General features: G+C 41.9%; 1 protein-coding gene across 5 annotated transcripts in view; it reads left to right on the top strand.

The window, feature by feature from the left end:
• The window catches only part of PRIMPOL (primase and DNA directed polymerase), a 67797-nt gene that overhangs the window by 23349 nt on the left and 22559 nt on the right, over positions 1–21889 (top strand). For 4 of the 5 annotated variants that reach the window (XM_075610452.1, XM_075610462.1, XM_075610433.1 and 1 more), the window contains 9 exons: positions 3677–3815; positions 4367–4514; positions 12243–12515; positions 14364–14526; positions 16829–16920; positions 18375–18464; positions 18572–18680; positions 19819–19901; positions 21239–21285. In XM_075610452.1, coding sequence (XP_075466567.1) covers positions 3677–3815; positions 4367–4514; positions 12243–12515; positions 14364–14526; positions 16829–16920; positions 18375–18464; positions 18572–18680; positions 19819–19901; positions 21239–21285 — 1144 coding nt within the window. Of the gene's footprint in view, positions 1–3676; positions 3816–4366; positions 4515–12242; positions 12516–14363; positions 14527–16828; positions 16921–18374; positions 18465–18571; positions 18681–19818; positions 19902–20170; positions 20325–21238; positions 21287–21889 lie in introns of those variants that run through there. The other variant, XM_075610471.1, reaches the window with a different exon arrangement.

Genomic DNA, 21889 nt, shown 5'->3' with positions numbered 1-21889 from the left:
TACTTTATAAGAAGTGATTTCATTATCTCATTCTACTGGCAGTCATGACCTCAGTGGAGAGAATATTGTAAAGTTATAAGCCTCAAGGAAACAAACAAACCTATACAGAAAACGGCATCGATGTCATTCACCAACAACATAGCTGGTCTGTTATTAGGCTATCTCTGGAGTGCATGAAAAGGAGTGAACACAATCTCTGTAGCTTACCTAAAAAGGCGTATTGGGGTACATTATAATTAATTAAAACCGATGATCCCCAAGGCCACTGCTAAACAATTCTGGTTAGTACTGTATTAGATATAATGGACAAATAGCCTGCCAGCCCTTAAACTAATGGGTGCTAAGTCTTACAGGATTTGTATATTTTATTTCACTGGTGCATGCTACTCTTGGCACTTTACCACTAATGGTGGAAAAATACTGCACTACTTCCAGTGGCAACACTCCCTAGCATTTGAGAGATTAATTTCCAATGAATTCCCTTTGATAGCTTGTTTAAGCCCTTTCTTTCCAGTGTGTTGCTGGCCGCAAATGGTTTATATATTGGATTTGAACTCTGTACAAAGTTTTGCGCATACTTTCAGTTTTAATTTCATTTTGTAATTATCTGTAGAGCTGCTTCCATTCATAAATCTAGGATTCACAAATGTAACACAATGCAGCACACTGAATGTCAGCCAGTTGATCTGTTCTAGGCCTCTTCATGTGCCTCTGCTTTGCATTTGCTGAAAATCCTTCCCCGTCGATCACTCACGACATATTTTCTTCTGCTTTCTAAAAATCTGCTTACCCTTTCTCAATAGGCAGGGCCTAAGAAACAAAAACATGCATATTTATGGAACACATTGTTCTGCAATGTGCTCACTGCTCCCTGTGAGGGAGTTGATTTGGGGCATTTTAAAAATAAAAGTACAGCAAACATTTCCTTTATAGTGGTGATATTTCCCACTGCCACTTAACATAAAGCAGCGATAGAGAAGCACACAGGAGTTCCCATGATTCTTCAGGGCATAGCTATGGTACAGAGGAAGCTATATTATACTTGTTAAACATAATACTGCCATTAGCTCAGTTTGGTCAACGTGCAACTGCATCTACTCCAGATGTAAAATAGCAGATGGGTTATTTCTTACCCAATTGCATAAAAAGGACTTCCTCACTTAAAGCAAGACTATGTCCCACCACCATAAATAAACTAGGGATCACGTGCCATATTTACTATAGTCTTCTGCCATCAGTCACCTTCCGGCACTGGAAAACACATTACATCCAATTGACTTGAATGTTCTGTAAGCCGTCTGTCTTCAAGCGCTAGAAAGTATTTTATGATGGAATAATCAAAAGGGAAGAAGCATTCGGGATCGAATAGGGATGCACGTTTTATTTCACATTAAAATCATATGAGGGGTAAGTATGGCACTCCCCGCCATAAGATTAATATAAGTGCATCAATAAAATCCTCCGGTTGGTGGGCTCACAAGTTCACGGGGTAGAATGATCTCTTCTCCCGTTGTTTCAGCGTCGGCAGTCGTCTTTAGTGGCCCGAATGCATGCAAGCCCCGTCTTCAGTAACATCAGAGGTTCAGGACGTAACCACCAAACACAAGCCTCCCTACGCGTTTCGTAGCACTTGGCCACTTCATCAGGGCTGGGCGTGTGTAACACGATCTGGCTCTATTTGTACTGAACACCTTAAAGAGATAGTGGTCATAAATCTATCCAGTTGTAAAAATGCAACAATAAAATAATGAAATAATATAAAAAATTAAATTGTATCTATAGAATATTTTTTATAGAAAAAAAATATATATATATATATATTATATATATATATATTGTATACATAAATACAAATGTATAAATGTTTTTTAACCTTTTATAAGGAAAAACAAAATCTATATAAAAGATCATCCATACAAAATAGAGACATGTAATGGATTATAAAAGTTCCATGCTATAATAAATACAAAAAATATATTAAATTGTGTTGTGTATTCTTACTATGTGAAATGTGCTCGCCAGGAATGTTGCACCATTCCTCCCCTCCTCTTTCTTTGATTTCTGTATCCCCCACCCCCGTCTTATCCCCCCCCCTCCCCCACAAGTGTTGGAAAGACTTAATAAAACTTAAGTACAAGCTGACAGCCGAGGCAGTGGCAACAAAGTTGTCCAGAAAGGTGGCTATTGTCTGTCACAACGATCAAGCACTGTCTTAAGTCAAACAAAAATGTAAATACTTCATACAGGTAGTATGGCATCTTATCAGACAGAATGCGTCCCGTAAACCGCCAGCGTTTTTCGGACCGTCCAGGTTGCGGGTCAATAATAATAGCATGTACATCGCTGCTAGTTTTACGTAGCGCTTTACAGAGACATTTTGCAGGCACAGTCCCTGCCCCGTGGAGCTTACAATCTATGTTTTTGATGCCTGAGGCACAGGGAGATAAAGTGACTTGCCCAAGGTCACAAGGAGCCGACACTGGGAATTGAACCAGATTTCCCTGCAACAATCTGTGTCAGTCAGTGTCTGTACTCACTGAGCCCCTCCTTCTCCCAATGTTAATCGGCGGTGGTGACTGTCGGATAAGCGAGTTCGGCGTCCGACGGACTGCGGTATTCGATGTTGGATAGCAGGACGTCGGATAACGAGGACTCTCTGTACTACTACAACTCTCACATTATTGCAACTTGAAAAGAAATACGTTTAATATAATATCACAAACTGCAAAACATTTCAATGTAACAATCTCATTTTCAACAAACTGTCCAAGTTGGAAAACAGTCTCTCACTCTGTGACTCTCCGCATTGTCTCTCTGTGTTTGTCTTAAACACTTCCTTCTTTCACTGGGGAGCCCAGCCCCTGATTAATCAGATTTCAACTGCTGCCCTTTCTCTGAGGAGATTAACGCTCTGTGGACTGGAACATACACTTACTTCCCTGTTCCAGCCTACAGAGTCAGTGACTGTCACAATACATATTTATTTTTTATATTTATTTCATTATATTATTGTTGTATTTTTACAACTGGTTATATTTAAGGTGTTCCCTTCAGATAGAGCCAGATAGGGTTACACACGCCCGGCCCTGATGATGTGGCCGAGTGCTACGAAACGCATAGGGAGGCTTGTGTTTGGTTACATCCTGTACCTCTGATGTTACTGAAGACGGGGCTTTACATGCATTCGGGCCACTAAAGACGATTGACGACAACACAGACGCTGAAACGAGAAGAGAGACCGCTCTACCATGTGAACTTGTGAGCCCACCAACCAAAGGATGTTATTGATGCGGTTATATGAATCTTATGGCAGTGAGTGCCATACTTGCCCCTCATATGTTTTTAGTGTGAAATGAAACGTGCTTTCCTATTCGATCCCGCACGCTTCTTCCCTTTTTGTTTGTTTTTTTTAAGCATTTCTATATCTGACTGGTCAGTCTGAATGATGCGCTGCAAATGGATCCTGTGGAGCGGACTACGCTTGTACATCTATAAGAATCATCTTTTTTATGATAGAAGACTGCTTAGTAAATATGGCACCATATATCTCTTAGCAGCAGAAATTGATGAAGGCATTTCTGGAAGATACTTGGTCCTATTTAATTTTGGTAAAAGATTAACCCAGCTGTTATATTACATTGGCTAAAATCTAACTCAAACACGTTTTTGTTTTCAGCAAACATCGTAAAAGTCTGGCTCACTGCTACGAAGTCATTCCTGCTGACACCGTTTGTAAACTCTACTTTGATTTAGAGTTTTATAAACTAGCAAATCCAGGCGCTGATGGTAGAAAAATGGTTGCTCTGGTGATTGAGGTAAGCACAGAATAGTAATAATAGGAGACATAGACTACGAAGTGAGGCTTGGTTTGCTTAGGAATATCCTGTCACTGAATATAATATCCTCTATCTGTACAACTATATTTAAAAAAAACCTGTAGATATGAGTTTTATATCATACGTAGCTGCAGATCTATGAACCCTGCACTGAATAAACAACTGAGAAAAGGGCTGGGTTTTACGTGGATTACAAGCACCTTTGTGCTCAATCTTTTTACATAGAAAATATCTGCTCACGCGATGTAACCTGAAACGTCTTGTTCATGTTAATTGTTTTGTTAAATGCAGAACAGGTGCTCTGTTCTACTCCATTGGTTATATGGGATATTTGAGCCTCCGATCTAGCAAGACTTTGCATAAGCACGCATAACCATGTTCACTTTCATTTTAGGATATGTTACTCCTATTTATTTTGATAGGAACGTGGGGTCCTTTGCTTGCTCGGGTCGTTACGGTTAAACGGAAGGGCATTTTTCTTTAATGTTGACTAATGCTGGAAATTGTTACTTTTCCTTCTCCTTCTACAGTTCTTCAGTAAAAAACTGGAAGAATATTATGGTGTTAAATGTTCAGCAGATTGTGTTTTAAACTTTGATTCAAGCACCGAAGAAAAATTTAGTCGGCATCTAGTATTTGTGCTTCAGAATGCAGCTTTCAAAGATAATATTCATGTTGGTAAGTAAATTCACTTGAATACGGTCTAAATCAGGGATGCCACAAGGTGTCATGTCACTGCCCTGACGATGGAGAGAAAAGTACATGATAATCTTCAGGTCCTCCCTGTGTGACACTTTTTAGCAATATGTTGTCCAGTGCATGTAATAAAAAGTCCTATATCCTAGGGTGGTAGTATTCATCAGAAAACGCTTCCATTTGAAAGCAGAAAGCCGCTGGACTGGTTCCTGTCCGGCCACGTTGAACAGCATGAACTTCTTGAGAATAGCTTGTTGTTCCAACCTGGCCTGGGTGAAGTAGACGGCAAATCATGTTCTTTTATGGCATGTTCAAGTAGTAGTCGCCCCAAACGTTAATATTGCTTATGCCATTGTCTTTAGTGAGGCTGGATATTCAGCTGAAACATAGATCTGTAATGGTCTAATAGATCTACTATTTTTGTTAAATCCAAAGTGCCCCCTCCTCTTTACCTTTTCCTAAAGTTTACACCAGGGCACTTCAACTGGCAGCTCATGGGCCATCTTTGGCCCACTGAAGGCCTTGGTGTGGCCCCCAGACTATCTGCTTCTGCTAATTTAATTGTACAGGGAGCAAAGTGTATTTTGTTCACATTGAAACTCACTTTGTATGCTAAGCCAAGGGGGCGCAAACTTTTTTCCCTGCGCCCCCCTGCCGGCGTCCCCTCACTCCCGCGCCCCCCCTAAGCCCCACGTACCTGCGCTCCGGCGTCATGACGTCACGTTGCCATAGCAACGTGACGTCACATGACCTCGCGGGGTCATTTTGATGTCGCGTTGCCATGGCGATGCAGGAAGGAAGCCGCCGGAGCTTAGGCAAGTAATGGTTTACAGAGGCCCTGCAGCTCCCCCGGCACTTAATTTAAGTGCCTTCGGGAAGCGCGCGGGGCCTCTGTAAACCCCGCGCCCCCCCGCCGGCAGTCTCGCGCCCCCCAGTTTGCGCACCGCTGTGCTAAGCTAATGTAAATACTATATACATGGTACAGTTATAATAAATGCTTGCACAGTGTTGAAGTACTGTGCAAAAATGTGTAAATCTCTAAATATATCCAAAATTACATTACAATACCCTTGTAGCCCTTCTAATTATTTTTCTTACCCTACCCTTTTGAAAACTAGCTGGAGCGCTTTTTTTACACCAAAGTACCTAAATGTAAATCTGTTAGTTTGCCAAAAAATATCTTTGAAATAATCATAACAATATAATATAATAAATGCAATTGTACTTGATGCAACATTTGACACTTTTGGTTTCTCTGCGAATTAAGAATTGTATTTTCATTTGTGCCTCTTAGTTGGGGGTACTTGTTAATCAAGTGTTTACTCGACCTCCTTCCACCCTGTCCCTGACACAAAGCCAATAAAGAGTTAAGGTGTATTGCCCGGGCGCTAACTCTGACCGTGGTTGGTGTTAGATCTAAATATCTTGTTAAAATGAGAGTTATGTAATACAACTCTAGATTTCGTTTGGGTTGTCCTCGTGTGACTCAAGATACCCCACTAGGGTCTATCCAGGACCCGTAATAGATATGGAACACAAGAAAAGATGGGGGAGCACAGTGTGAGGGAAGGTGAGTTTGGGATGTGTTATCTCTCGCTAATGTTCAATGGGGTGTTTGCGCCTTCAATGAACCCTCAAAAAGAGATAGGCAATCCCTTGAATAGGGAGTTGGCGTATAAGGATAAAAGGGTCTATAAAATCAATAAATGAATAACTTACACGGCCTTGTGTAAGTTGTATCCCATCGAGGTTTCTTTTACGGTCGTGTCTTGCTTCTAGGGGATGTTTGTCCTTTCTTCCTGGTCTTCTTTTCCTGCCTTCTCTTCTTGCTACGTCCTTGTTGTTTGTCGTCGGGTGGATGGATTCTTCGCAATGATTCTCCTCTCATATAAGTATAAACATAAATGGAAAGGCAGTTAGATACATATATACACGGATCGGCTGCGGTACAGTATTTTCAGGGATATATATATGTGATAATTATCCACTCACACGGCCTAATGTGAGTGATATCTCGTATCCGTATCTTTTAGGCACCTGTGTCAATACAGGTCTTCAGGAAAATGGACAAACACAGACAGGTGTTCCCATGTGTGGAAGTGACAAAGGGTAAATAAATATATCAATATATCAAGATACTCACACGGGTTAGTGTGAGCGCACACTCGTAGTGGTATCTTTGGGATTCCAAATTATGGAAAACTCCTAAGGGCTAGATCCAAGCATAGATAGACTATGGGACACTAAGCACTGGGGTAAAGATCTTTTATTGAACAAACTCATATACACTAGTAACAAGTAAATGGGTAAAAACAGATAAAAAATACTGAAAAGTTAAAACCAAGGAGCAGCTACTGCTTCTCGGGGGAGTTATGAACTAGCAGCTAAGGGAATCAAAGGGTGGTTGGTGGGCAAAAAAGTCTCCATTGTTCACAGCCTGCAGCAATCAGAGAAAAAAGTCTCTTAGCTCCGCGTCCGGATGAAGAGATCCCACAGCACCTCTGTCTCCTCTCTGATTGCTGCAGGCTGTGAACAATGGAGACTTTTTTGCCCACCAACCACCCTTTGATTCCCTTAGCTGCTAGTTCATAACTCCCCCGAGAAGCAGTAGCTGCTCCTTGGTTTTAACTTTTCAGTATTTTTTATCTGTTTTTACCCATTTACTTGTTACTAGTGTATATGAGTTTGTTCAATAAAAGATCTTTGCCCCAGTGCTTAGTGTCCCATAGTCTATCTATGCTTGGATCTAGCCCTTAGGAGTTTTCCATAATTTGGAATCCCAAAGATACCACTACGAGTGTGCGCTCACACTAACCCGTGTGAGTATCTTGATATATTGATATATTTATTTACCCTTTGTCACTTCCACACATGGGAACACCTGTCTGTGTTTGTCCATTTTCCTGAAGACCTGTATTGACACAGGTGCCTAAAAGATACGGATACAAGATATCACTCACATTAGGCCGTGTGAGTGGATAATTATCACATATATATATCCCTGAAAATACTGTACCGCAGCCGATCCGTGTATATATGTATCTAACTGCCTTTCCATTTATGTTTATACTTATATGAGAGGAGAATCATTGCGAAGAATCCATCCACCCGACGACAAACAACAAGGACGTAGCAAGAAGAGAAGGCAGGAAAAGAAGACCAGGAAGAAAGGACAAACATCCCCTAGAAGCAAGACACGACCGTAAAAGAAACCTCGATGGGATACAACTTACACAAGGCCGTGTAAGTTATTCATTTATTGATTTTATAGACCCTTTTATCCTTATACGCCAACTCCCTATTCAAGGGATTGCCTATCTCTTTTTGAGGGTTCATTGAAGGCGCAAACACCCCATTGAACATTAGCGAGAGATAACACATGCCAAACTCACCTTCCCTCACACTGTGCTCCCCCATCTTTTCTTGTGTTCCACAGAGCCAATAAAGATAGGGCGGTAGGAAACATGCGGTGTTGCCTCCAGAATAAGACCTTTGCCTGTGACCAAATCGCCACCGGCGCTCCGTCGCCATAACTACTTACCGCAGGGTGAGTCACCTCGATGCCGGTACCTCTCCCAGATGGGCAACTCCACTGCAGCATGTCCTCGGTGCCTCTTCCAGCCGTAGCTCTACCGCGTTAGACACTCGGAGCAGCGGGAAAGTTAAACTGTTTGCTGGTAGCCGCGCTGAGTGTCCTCAGTGTCGGAACTGCCCTGCGGCTGGGAGAGGCACAGAGGACATACTGCAACGGGGGTGCCCGGCTGGGAGAGGCGGTGACCGCAAGGTGACCTGCAGCGACCCGCCCTGCGGTCAGGCATTATGGTGGTGGCGATTTTGGCGGTGGCCAAAAGTCCTAGACCGGGTTGCCTCTGCCAAGCTCTTGTTCAGCATTTAATTTATTTGCAAAGCAACAACTTATTCTGAAGCGTGGTACAGTGGGGTACAGAGATTTGATAATTACATAAACTGTTACATACAAATAAGTACAAACATGCACAAACCGATACAAAAAGGTAATGAGGGCTCTGCCCACGAGTGCTTACAATCTAGAGGAGATAAGGGGCAATGTTGAAAGAAAAAAAGTGAAGTGACTGCTAATTGTGGGATAACTCAGGTTGGAGTATGGTCCAGCCAGCCAGATGATCCTATTAAGGTTTGAGAGTGGTGATATTAGTGGGTATTACATAGTGTGGAGATTGGTCCAGCCACACAGCTGGTCCCGATGGAGTTGGAGGGGGGTGGGAGATAGGCTTCTTTGAAAAGGTGAGTTTTTTAAGGGAGTTTTTAAATGACGGGAAGCTGGGGGAGAGTGATGGTGCATGGAAGGGAATTCCAGAGAGAGAGAGGGGGGGGGGGGTTAGAACGGGAGAAGTCTTGTGAGTGGGGGTAATAAGGTAGGAGGAAAAGCGAATTTCATGGGCAAAACATAGGGGGTATTAAAGATACGTACAAAGAGATGCCATTACATGGCATATTTTGTATTCTGCTGCCAAGTACTCGAATACGGCAAATAGACACCCAAACCATGTATGAGGTTGTGACCACAGCAGTTTCAATCTTCCAAAAATAAGGCTGAATCTAACTTTTGGAATGAATTTGACAAGATTTTGTAAGTCTGTCTCAACTAAGGAATAAGAAGGAGAGGCTCCTGCTCAGCTTGTATAGTACAGCAAGGCCCCGCTTCTCTGCGATCCGCTGATACGGTGGCACCAAGAAGGGGGCCGCCATGTCTCCTCAGAGGTCGTGCATGCGCAGAACGGGCTGTTGCCGCTGGTGCGCATGCGCAGAATGTAGGTTGCGCACGCCGAACGTAAGTCGCGCATGCGCACAAGGGGGAAATTGCCAGGTTGCGCTTGCGCACAGCGATTTTCACTATACGGCGGGCCCTTAGAACGGAACCCGCCGTATGCCCGGGGCCCTGCTGCATAGAATAAAGTGGTCAATCAAATTGCACGCAGGAAGATAGAATAATAGTAAAGGCACAAGTGAGCAAGCACTGCGAATGCACTCGAGATGAAGTAATAGGACATAGTATAAAACTTAATTTTATTAGTCAATATTAAAATTAATGTGCACAGAAAAAAGGACAGTCAAAATCTAAAATAGTCCGGGGTGGGTCAGAGCGGGGCGGTGGGTAGGACTATAGGATACTGACATTAGTAATCCTTGAAGTCCTAATCCCATAGGCTAAGACCCCGCTCCCTCAGTCAGGTCTGTAGGGAGCCGGGCGGATGTGGGAGGGGGGGTGTGGTTTGAGCGGAGGGACCCGCTACTCCCGCCCCCCCCCCCCCCCTCCCTCCACGGGCTCGGTCTCCCGGGCTGCAGGAGGGAGCTGCTGCGGGCTGCTGGAAGGTAAGCAGCTCCCTTCCCCTTCCCCCAGAAATGCCCTCCTCACACACGCTGATATACACACACACACACACACCACCCCCTACCTTGTGGAGGAAGCTGTCTGACAGCTCCCGCCCCCGCCGCTGATAGGCTCATCAGCGCACCACGTGATGCGTCTCCGCTCGGGATCACAATTTTCTTGCATCCCCTGGCGGCTGACGCGTCACAGCACGTTGTGAGCCGTGCAGCGAGGGGGGACTGGGACCGGCTAGGAAAGGATACCCGTGCTGGTGAGGAACGCGCGCGCGCGCCGTCGGACGCAGCGGGACCAAAGCCTAAAGGCGTAAAACTTGGAGGTATATGGTTAATTAGTATACAGTGCTACACTAGTAATAATATGTCCCTGTGGAGACTAGTAACCTAGATAATATGTCCCTGTGGAGACTAGTAACCTGGAGACTAGTAACCTAGTAACCTAGACCAAATTCACAGTGTATTGTGTCAGTCTATCTAGTGTGAATTTATTTATTTATTTATAAAATATTTTACCAGGAAATAATACATTGAGAGTTACCTCTCGTTTGCAAGTATGTCATGAATAGTACTAGCATAGAGTATATAGCAACAAAGAATCCAAAAACCAGCTTGAGAGTGCTGCTAGCACTAGATAAATGTATATCATGTTAACTAGTTGGGTACTTTGTTCAAACTTGCTGATTGAAATACTCCTATTGTGATACAAAATAATGCTGCAGGGATCAGTATACTATAGCCATAGGTGACATAGTAGAGATGCAGACGTTTCAATTAACCTATTCTTCTCCAAACAGGGTTACTATAGTGTTGCAGGTATCTTGAATGCACTGTAGACTATATATAACCCGAAGCGGACTTAAATGGCATGGATTCAAAGCAATGTGTAGATAATACTGCTTTGAGATAATACCCCCTGTGCTGCTACGTGTAGTGGCTTAGTACAGAGTGATCTCCATAAACAATATTTATCAGAGTAATAAACCTACTGCTGCGCTGCAAAGTACAAAGGTAAAGTGCAATTGCTAAGTAAGTACACAATTGGTAACGTGCGCTCAGTTCATACAGCGGTTCTGCTCTAGTACGTAGACTGTCTTTGCATAAAAATGCCGGTTGAATGTCCATACTAAGGTGTATAAATTTGGTGGGATGACCGGACGGCCATGGGAGGCTATTATAAGCTTCTCTTTACAGGTAGTCACGGCGGACAGATGAGAGACAGACGGCGTGTCCGAGGACACAGGTTTTCCCTCGGCCCTCAAACCGAGCCGCACCGCATGAGTATACGTTCTATAGAGAAGGCGGCACTGATAGGGAGGCTGGGCATACCATAGCAGAGATTTAGAGTTCCGATACTTCGTTAGATAGTTGGACAGTTAAGTACATAATTAGTGTTGTGCTCTCAATTAATAGTGGTTCTGCACCAGTACTAGACTGTCATTGCATATAAATGCCGGTAAAGTGCCAGCGGTAAAGGTGTATAGATTAGGTAGCATGACCGGGTGGCCATTGGAAGCTATTATCAGCTTCTATTTACTGGTAATGAAAGCGGTCAGATCACGGAGACAGTCATGACGTCGTGTAGCGTCCTGTTGTCATGGCAATGCGGCATCATTTGACGCTGCACAGTCATTTTCACACGAGCTGCAGGGGGAGATACTGGAGTTTGAGGGGGAGACGCAGGAGAATGCCGTTAAACGCCACACCCGGCCGCCGGTAACACTACAGTGGGCAAAATGCACTCGCCCCAGGCGAGTGCATTTGTCGAGCCCTGCCCATTTGTATTTACCTGGTCCTCTGACATGGTGACAGTGTTAAATGACAAATGGTAAATACATTCTTACACACATAAAATTGATGCAAAAATAGGTTAATAAATCGCTAAACATTTGATTTATTTTGAAGGTAGCTATAAGTGTGCGCGTGTACACACACGCCAAACTACATACCGTGAACTTATTTCTCGGTTTTGCTGAAAGCGCACAGAGTAGAGAGAAGAAGAAGTAGAGATGTGAGGTTTTGAAATTTCTTTATATGCTAGTTTAATATATAAATTACTCTCGTGTTGGTCCTTATAAAATATATTACAATCTACAACAAATTTACACATCTCCAGGAACCGTGTGGCTATTAACTTTTAACTACAGTGTTAAGGGACCGCGAGAGGAGAACTTTTCCCTGAAACGCTGAAAATCCATACTTTAAAAAATAAAATACAAATTTGCTCATCTGCTTACAGAGAATTGGATCTAAATCTGTTGGGTAGCTGGATAATGAGTAGTGAAATTACCTTCTAGCTGTTTTCTTTTATCAATGTTAATTTTTTTTTTCTTTTTCTTCTGTTAGGTAATTTTATCAGAAGTGCATTACAAGCCGTGCTCCCTTCAGTTGAACACAAATGTGCCACTGTAGAATGTGTGTGGGGAGCTCAGAACGTCTCATCCCCATACAAGGACACTAATACACTTTGTGATAATACTATGAAGCCAAGTCCTGAGAAGGGTGCAGCCAAAGAGAAACCCTGCCATGTCAACCAGAAAGTGAATGAAAAACAGTATGATCTTTCCTCTCTAGCTGTGAAAGATAAAGATGGAAGTAACCGGCTTTTAATTGATCTAGGTAAACAGTGTTGCTTTCCCCATAGTGCGTAGTGGACCATCTTAAAAGGATTTTAGCCCGGTTTCCTATGGAAAAAGTAAATTATCAAATTACTCTGCCTGATAAATTCATCTTTTTTTAAACAACTGCTATTGATACACATTGATCTATAATTCTTCAGGCTAAATGGCAATTTAATTATGGTGACCAAACTGCTCAGCCTAATACACAAATCATTATTACATGCATGTATGGATTCTCTAATCAGGGTGCAAGTAGGAAAATAGGTACATATATACAAATAAAACACAAAGCATAGTACACCGCTCACTCTTACATTAAACAATCTAAATATATTTATTTCTAGTGTCTATTTACTGACACAAATGAGTGCCACCAATGTATAGTAGTTACTAAGTATAACAAATTGAATGAGCCCGTGATAGTCACAAGGAAAGGGTACATTCAATCAGAAGGGTACATTTTTGGTGCACATTCACCAAGGTGAAAAAATAATAATCCAAAGTGATAATAAAACATTGTTAAAACTGACACGTAGTGCTTTCTGCTGTTCCCAGCCAACCTGTATGCACACAAAAGTGGTTGTGACTTAGCAACACTGTGAGGTAAGATGTTGCAATATGTTAATAACAATTGTATCCTCCTGCTAAATATGATGAAGTTGTAGCTCTCACAGACAGTAAAGTTGAAGTCACTCATACACTTACATTACTAGCACAGTTCCATAGCATATAATGATAGATATTCATTGTATCACAATAGAGTAATATATAAGCAGGTCGTGTAGAAATAAGGGAAGTATAATGTTAATCAGAGTGATGAGGATGCACATTAGAATAGTGGGAGTCCCTTAGCACATAAGTAGTGGATGTGACCTGGAATCGGTCACTGACTGTTTGATGTGATTAAAATGTTGTGATTCCAAGAATAAACAGTGATTTTGAGTCAGTGACCGATTCCAGATTACATCCACTATTTAGTGGTAGAGGCACTGTTTTCTCTTGGACTCATATGGTCTTTCTCAGATTTTCCACAGTGAGTCCAATTAGTAGGACCTTTGCTGACCCTTCTGGGGTCTTATTTGTATAAATGGCAATGAGTCTGTTTTGTTATACATAGACACATCTGGGTATGCCAACAGGTTCTCAGAATTGCCTTGTTAATTTTGAATGTGTGGCACGGGTATAATCTGTCATTTTTATTAAATAATAATGTTGGCCTCCTTTGGATGTTCTAACTCACAAAATGACCTTAATTAAAGAATAATTAAAGTCCTGTTGCGATCATCTCCATTTTTTCCAGTGTGTCATACTACTCCTAAGCTTAGATTGTAAACTCATATTTCAAAGGTTCTCTTGATAACTTTTCCTAATTTGCCTGGTGGGCTATTCATGTTCCCATGCTCCAGTATACATATATTCTTATGTTGGGATATTTCTGAATTCACAATCACCAATACATTTACTTTAAACTCCAATTAATGCTTTATTCTCATTCACTAGGGCACAGATAGCCTTTTCATGGACCAGCAAGAGAACTTTTCACCAATATAATAGTACACGAGGACGAGACCTGTAAGGGTTTGAAAACTGTTAACTTTGAATGGACCAACAAGAAATTTATTAAAACGTATAATATATCTACACTCCCCCAGAACCAGTATATATGAGAGAACATTTGATGCGACCGTTATTATTTATTTTTTGCGTTGTATTACAGGCCCTTGAGTAACTAACTGGTTATCGCTTCCTGTTTTGCATTATGTTAAGTCCTTACCTTTGTACAGACTTTTCTACATTGCACCGCCACACCACAGTTGAAATAATGAATTCTGCTTATTGCTTTCAGGGGTTTACACAAAGAACAGAAATTTTCGCTTGTACAAGTCATCGAAATGGGGGAAAAATGTGTTCTTTGAGGTAGCGGAAGATAACAAATTTGTTAACAAGCCTCCGAAAGATGTCTCTGCAGAAGAACACCTTTTTCTTTGTTCACTAATAAGCAATATCAGGTAAGTTCTACTCTTTTTTGTAATACACCCATTCTGTGATGTATGTACGGACATGTATAATAATAATAAATACACACCACGGGTTGCAATCCCTAGGCAAAACGGCGCTAGAACTTTGTAGACTTCGGATATAATTTACGGGAAGCATAGCATTTTTAGTAATATTTTATACTTGGGAACATCTATATCTAAATAACACACATTTTGCTTCCCATTCAAAATGTTCACTACTCCCCTCTGTAACGAATTATGTGGTTCAGAACACCCGAATGTTAATGGTGCATTTTCACCTATTAAATCAGACAGATTATTTTTTATTGTTTAAGAAAAAAATATGCCCTTGTCGTTTTTTTCCTGTGATAACAATGAATATTTACATCATAACATTGAATCTTTCATTATGAAATGCTCCCATAGTTCTAGTAATTGTTATTGTCATAGCCCCTTGAGAATTCTTCCCATGGTGAGCTTTGATCACTGCAGATATGTAAGCATTTTAGGGGCCTTAGGCCAGGTCCCCGCTGGCTATTGCAGCTCCCGCTGTGGGGGACGCTGCGGGGACCATAGCCGCTGAACAATGGGACCGGGCCCGCTGCGAGGGGGGGGCGCTGCGCCGACAGTGACTCCTGCTCGCAAGAGAATTGTGAGCAGGAGTCGCGATGGAGCGCTAAGCCACGCCCCAAGGCGGTTCAGCCAATGAGGGCGAACCTGCCGGGTGACGTCACGCCCCCCCCCTGTCTTTTGGTCTGCAGCTCCCTGCAACTCCCTAAATCAGCCGAAGGGGCTAATTGGACGTTATTGGGCGACATTCCTCATTGAAGTATTCTTTCCTCTCTTAACTAACCGCCTCTAACAAAAGCAGGATGTACTGAGTTCAATATGCTTGTACTGTACTTGAACTGTGTTTAATATGTAGAACTGATGATTTCAGTTTTGGTCTCAAGGTTTCTGTGGTGATTTCCCTGATTGCTTAAAGAGGAAACCCATACACTCCCCTGATGTGTTTCATAATCTACATTACGTCCACACAGACCGAGGCAGCTAAATGCACTGATAACATTGGCAGCACTCCCCCTCACCCCCTGCCCCTGTCCATGCCTGTTATGCTTTTGGGAGATGCTTGCTGCCCATTGCCAGAACTCTAAGAAGGCACAGCACATTTCAGGCGTCCATTCAAGCTTTCTCCTCCAGTCCATACACGTCCAAAACTAGCTTCTTTGGCCCAGGTTCTCAAAACAGTGCAAAACTTTAACACGCCTCAGCTAAAGCTTAGCACCCTTTTGTGGATCTGGGGTTTTGTGGCATACACCACAGCTGCAGTAAAACCGATGTGTGGCGAGACCCAGGGGAAGCTTTACCCTCTGCAGCTCTCTCTCCCTTCCCCCTGCCCTATAGAGTTCTAGAACAGGAACTAGATTGACATCTCATGAGGATATGCCAATACTGATGCAGTACGTACGGTTTTCTTATTGAAGCATGCACATTTATCAGATGTGGTATTTTCTGCCATTTAATTATTTGCTTGGTTCCTTTGTTTAGTTTAATTATGGAGATGCACAGCATGGGGAATCATAACCGACCGGCACTACAATAGACCCACACTGCCATCCCCAGATGATGCAGTAAGCTTGAAATGTAGCCTGAGGTGTTTAAATCTACTGTACCCCATTATAACACAACCCATGTCACTCTGCTCCTCACAGCGTATCACTTTCAGAGCAAAAGAAGATGTTTTTGTTGTTTGTTTTTTAACATTCACACTTTAAGGGCACCTCAATGATTTATTTTTATAGTGTCTCTGTGTTACTTTTATTTGTTTTCTCCAAGTAAAACTCTGAGTTATAATTAACTTGCATTTTTCATGTCCTAATAAAGTGGAAAACATATGGTCAAATGCTATTCGACCAAAGTAAGCAGCTTGTTTTTTTTTTCCGTTCCTTTTGGATAATCTCATTTTGAAGGGGAAATTAAGTCCATATACTGTAGTGCCGACGGTTATTCTAACGCAAACCAGTGGCAATCGCCAAAAAGACCCAGGTACATGCTGGGTCTAGTTTAAGGCATTTCTGCATTGACTAATGGCAAATCACATTAACAGCGGGGTCCCTGGCAGTCCCATTCAAACTGAATGGGACTGCCAGGGATCCCTGCTGTGTTAATCCGATGGGTCATTAGTCAATGCAGAAATGCCTTAAACTAGCCAGGTTACACCCAGCATGTAACCGGGCTAGTTTAAGGCAAGCCTTAGAATACTCGTCTCGTCTGTAACTTTGCACATTTGCCTTTTTTTTCCCCCCCCCAGGTTTTCAGATTCTTTAAAAATCTTAACATGTGCCGCCCCTGAAAATGAGAAGAAAAACACAGTTTGTCGCGACAGACGTTCCAGTGTATCAGGTATATTTTGAGGAGATTTAGGCCCATATTTACTAAGCAGTCCTCTGTCACAGGATGACCAGCCGTCCCGGATTCTAAGTTACTGTCCTGATGTCCCGACAATCTGTGTAATGTCCTGGTTATGAGTAGTGAAGGGAGCAGCTGCAGCTCAGTATCTCCTCTGGCCTTTATGTGGCAATGTGCGACCCGCGCAGCTCCTCCTCTCCCTAGCTGCTGTGTGCTATGTTACTGATAAGGTAAGGGAGTGTGTGTGGGGGGGTTAGTGTGTGTGATCGTGCGTGCGTGAGGGAGAGGGAGGAGGGGCAGGAGGAGATTTGGGGGGGATAAATAGATCAATAATACAGCATAAATGGGAACGCTATTAGAAATATACCATTATAATATTGATTTTTAAGTGGTCATTTGTTTTATAAATAATTTTTTATTGTGTCCCAGTTTTTACTTTTGGAAAACTGGTCATCCTAATCATGACACTTTCCAACGCCGAGAGACTCCTTAAAGCCTTGAACGAACTGTAAGGTGTCTTCCATGGACCAAAACGTAGACTGCTACGTAAATATAGCCCTTAACCGTTTTGTTGCCAGAGGGGTCTGCAATGTATTGCAGCTCAGTGCCCCTCTGACAGGGACAGGGTTAAACAGTTGGCTAAATCAGACTGCAGTTCCTAATTCAGTTTTCTTGAATCAGAATGTCGCTGCTTGCTCAGATGGAAATTGCAGCCCAGTTGAGCTTTAGCTTTTCCTGTTAGGCTCTGATATGCTTGTGCTTTAAGTCAAAAACGTTTATTGTTCATGTCGTTTAGTAAATATGGCCCTTTGTAGGCAATTCCTAAGCCTTGAGACCCGTTACAGCCCACTCAAATAAGGTGTCTTTTGGCTTAGCACTGCTTGGTGAGTAAGCCGTATGGATACTTAGTTTTTAATTTGCACCAAGTGATATCAGTGTGAAAATTGAAGAATGTCTGTGTAAAGAAATCCCCTTTGCTTCCAATGTTGGTAGGTTTCTCCCAATTACAAGGCCTTCATCAATAAAAGGAGTTATGGCCTTGCCATTCAATACTGCTACACCAGATGGTTAATGCATTTAGTGTAAAGTAGAATTTACTATGTCCTTAAAGAAATGCGTGACTGAAATATATTAACTTAAAACAACTTCATCTACAAATTTCAAGATGGTGAGACTCGCTAAGGACCGTTCAAGCGAACAGTAGTTGAAGTTAAATTAGTGAAGGGACCTTGGTGAATCTCCCTCAAAATGTTCTGCGGTCTTGTTTGCATTTCCAAAAACACAGCAACATGTGACATTGCAGTGAAGTAGTTCTAGTTTTCATACGTCTTGCTGACTGCTTAGCAATGCTGGTTCGTCCTGATATGATGTACTGCCAGAGAGACTCCTTATCTGTGGTATATTGCAAACAAGCTGTAGCAATAGCTCTTTCTTTATTTTTCGTCCAGGCGTCACAATGACCGGCTACACGTTTTCACCGTATCCAGAGATTGATTATTTTATTCTCTCGGTCGTAACGCGAGAAGGTTTCCAAGGAGGTATTCATTTTCTTTTGTTTCTTTACATGATGGCTTTGAGCTGTACATTGTTAGCAATGGATTTTAGAAGTAGTGTAAACATCCAGCTTGAAATGTTCTTCTCACAGGTATCCGTCTCTGGAACTATTTCTTCCTTGAGGAACTTCTTGTTTACGACATTTCTAACTACCACTGGTGCGAGAACATAGGGAGATCCCACAAAAGTAATAATATAATGTATGTAACCTTTTATTTTATTTTAAATTCTCGACGTAAATGAGAAAGTGGGTATTTGAGGGGAAGGAAAAAGTACAGCAAAAATCATCCATGGGGTGCATATAAGAATGGGTCGAAAAATAACTGCATTTCATACAGCGCTTTTCTTCCAATGGGACTCAAAGGGACTCAAACTTTACAATTACAGTATAGTGCTCGGTACACAGCACATAGGATTGTTACTGACAGTACCTGCCCGGAGGAGTTTACAATCTATGATTTTGGTGCCCAATGCACAGGGAAATAAAGGGACTTGGCCCAAGGTCACAAAGTGCTGACACCAGGAATTGAACCAGGCTCCTCTGATTCAAACTCAGAGACATTGTATACAGAGTCAGTATCTCTATTAGCTGAGCCGCTCCAAGAATGCAAGTCTAAAAAAAAAGTTTATTAATAAAATAAAAAATCGGCAAGACTAATATGTGCACTGATAGTCTGATAGCGGGACAATTCTGCCCTCAGAGACTGATATCAATCTTGCTGATTTTTCAATTTAGGAAAAATATACCCCATAACAAAATAGGGGCAAAACAGAAGTCTTCATTATGGGGTCCCCTGGGGACTGAAACAACGTAGGGCATATGTATCCATTTATGACCAATAAACCACTTTTATGTGATTATCCCTTGTGCTGTGCCGGTATATTGGATCTCTAGGGATCCTCATTGAGAGAATGGCATGTACCGAATGTTTCTGTGACTAGTAAAGACCCTTCTTATTTTTGCTTTTGTAGAAGTATGTTGAGTTAACTTTTTATCTGTAGCTTTCTTACGTTAACACACACATTCCCAGCATGCTCAAACCCCCACCACATCGTGTGTGTGTGTGTGTGCGCGCAGTATGATTTTTCTTTGGTTTGGTTTACAAGTTCAGTTTCTTCTCTCACCGGTAGAATACTCCAAGCTAAGGGTTCCATTGTCTGTCTTCTGTTGTAAAATGTATTTCTCTGTCGTACTTTTATTTCTTCACTTTGTACATAAGAGGCACCTGCACTGAATTTACATGTTATCAGTACAGTAGTTACAAATGAATGTTTCTGTTGCACTTTAATTTACTACTATTTACTGAATGATGTACATCTGTTTGCTTGAATTTCAAGGCTGCTGGTAGATTTGAAGAGAGAAGTTTGGTATCAGAAATGCTACGACCCAGTGTGCAGAGCACACAACTTCAAATCGGACTGTAAGTTACTGTTCTGAGAACCTTTCCGTCACTGTTCTATTGGTATAGAGATGTGATGGTACATTATAGGCTAAAGCAGTAAAATTCCAGTCATTATTGAAATCCCTGATTGGTCAGAATTCCGTTCATTATTCATTCAGTAATGCCCGGAATTTTTGCCAACTTGTCAATTCACCTTTCAGAGATGCAGGGGGAGCGCGCTGAGAATTTGAAATAAAAAAACTGCTAAATTTAAAACTGTTAACTGTAAATACCTCTCCTGGTCCAAGCTCCGGAAGCACCTCTGCTCCTCTCGCACAGCAGCATCTGCAGTCTCTCCCTCTCTCACAGCTGCTAGTGCTGTCAAGCTGACGGGTCCCAACTGGTAATTTTGTTACTTGCAACAAAGTAATATTTCTCACCACTTCTATAGCTTGTGCTAAGGTAATTTGTATTTGCTTTTTATTTAGTTGTAGTTAATATAACTGTCCCCCCACTTCTCTCCCCCATCTCCACTCCACCCACCTCTCCTCCTCCACCCACCTATCCCCCACTGTCCCCCCCTCACCTCTCCTCCCCCCTCACCTCTCTCACCTCTCCTCCCCCCCACCTCTCTTCTCCTCTCCCCCCACCTCTCTTCTCTCCCTCCCCCACCTCTCTTCTCCTCCCCACCACCCCCCACATCTCTTCTCTTCCCCCCCCCCTCTGTTAGTAGAGATGAACAAATTATGCTGCAAAATTTTTGTCGTTTTTTTTTTTATTATTATATTTATTTGATTATATCAAAATTTGCTTAAAAGTGAAGCAAACTTAAAAAAAAAATCATAATAAAAATATCTGGGGGAAAAAAACGGAATAGAGACTGCGGCAGAATTACATGCCTTTGCGCAGTTTCATTTATTTATAACAAAAGGGTGGAACAAAGGCTGAACTTTGACACATTCGCCCATCGCTAGGTGCTGGATAAGTAATGTTATAGGTTCAAAACCTGTCTCGAGTCAATCACTCTGTTCTAAGACACATTTATATATCCCTGTGTCTTAGTTTACCCAATAGTACTTGAGAATAACGTCTCCGTCCCTCTTCCATTTGGTGACTGCCATACAGATCATACAGACATTATCACTACAAATGGGATGCTACTATGCAGTGGCTTACATTATAAATGCTCAATTTCTGTAGCTGGGTACCGGCTATTATCAACCTTCAATTGCTTTATTTTTCTATTTTGTTGCATTTTGTACTAGCACCTTGTAATTTTGCACAGAACAGATGTTCTGCACTATATAAAAATTCCAAATAGGCTTTCTGTCCTTTGTTTGTTTGTTTGTTTGTTTAAATGTGTTTTTTTATTTTAGGTTATCCTTTGCCACCTGAAGTTTGCCTTCCTTTTTTTCTTAAGGAGGTAAGTGTTTTTGTTTTTTCTCCCTGATTGGATTACTATTTTAGGTATACATTTTTAATCTATATGCGCCATGTATATGACTTATTGCCAACTGGAGCATGAAAAAATAATGCAATCATTTTTATCTATGCACCACTTTATGCCAAACTATTAAGGCACTTTACCCCCTTTTGCTCTACTTGTGCCAATGAGCGATTTGTTGGGTGGTTAGAGGAGGACATAGTCAGCACAACATATGTCTTACAATTGGTCTATAACTGGTGCATTATTCCTCTTTTTTTTGCCTCAATTACATCAGCCAGGAATAGGTTTGCGCTAACTTCTGTTAATGAGACCCAAAGGGGGGGGGGGGGGGGGAGGAGGAGAGAGAGGGAGATGTATCTCTCTATCTCTCTCTCTATATATATAGAGATATAGAGAGATACATATATATTCATATATATGTTCAGATATATATATTCACACTGGCACAAATTGACACACATGAAAGCTTTTTCCTGCAGCACACACAGACCACCAGAGAGCTTGCTATCTTTTTAGTTGCAGTGACACAGTTACTTGGGGCCTACAGTGCTTCAGTATGTTTCGCTATAGCTGAACAGTG

Source organism: Ascaphus truei, chromosome 1 (assembly GCF_040206685.1).
Source record: "Ascaphus truei isolate aAscTru1 chromosome 1, aAscTru1.hap1, whole genome shotgun sequence".
NCBI classification, from domain to species: Eukaryota; Metazoa; Chordata; class Amphibia; order Anura; family Ascaphidae; genus Ascaphus; species Ascaphus truei.
Note: the sequence above shows the minus strand (reverse complement) of the source record. Positions and strands in the feature narration are given on the sequence as shown.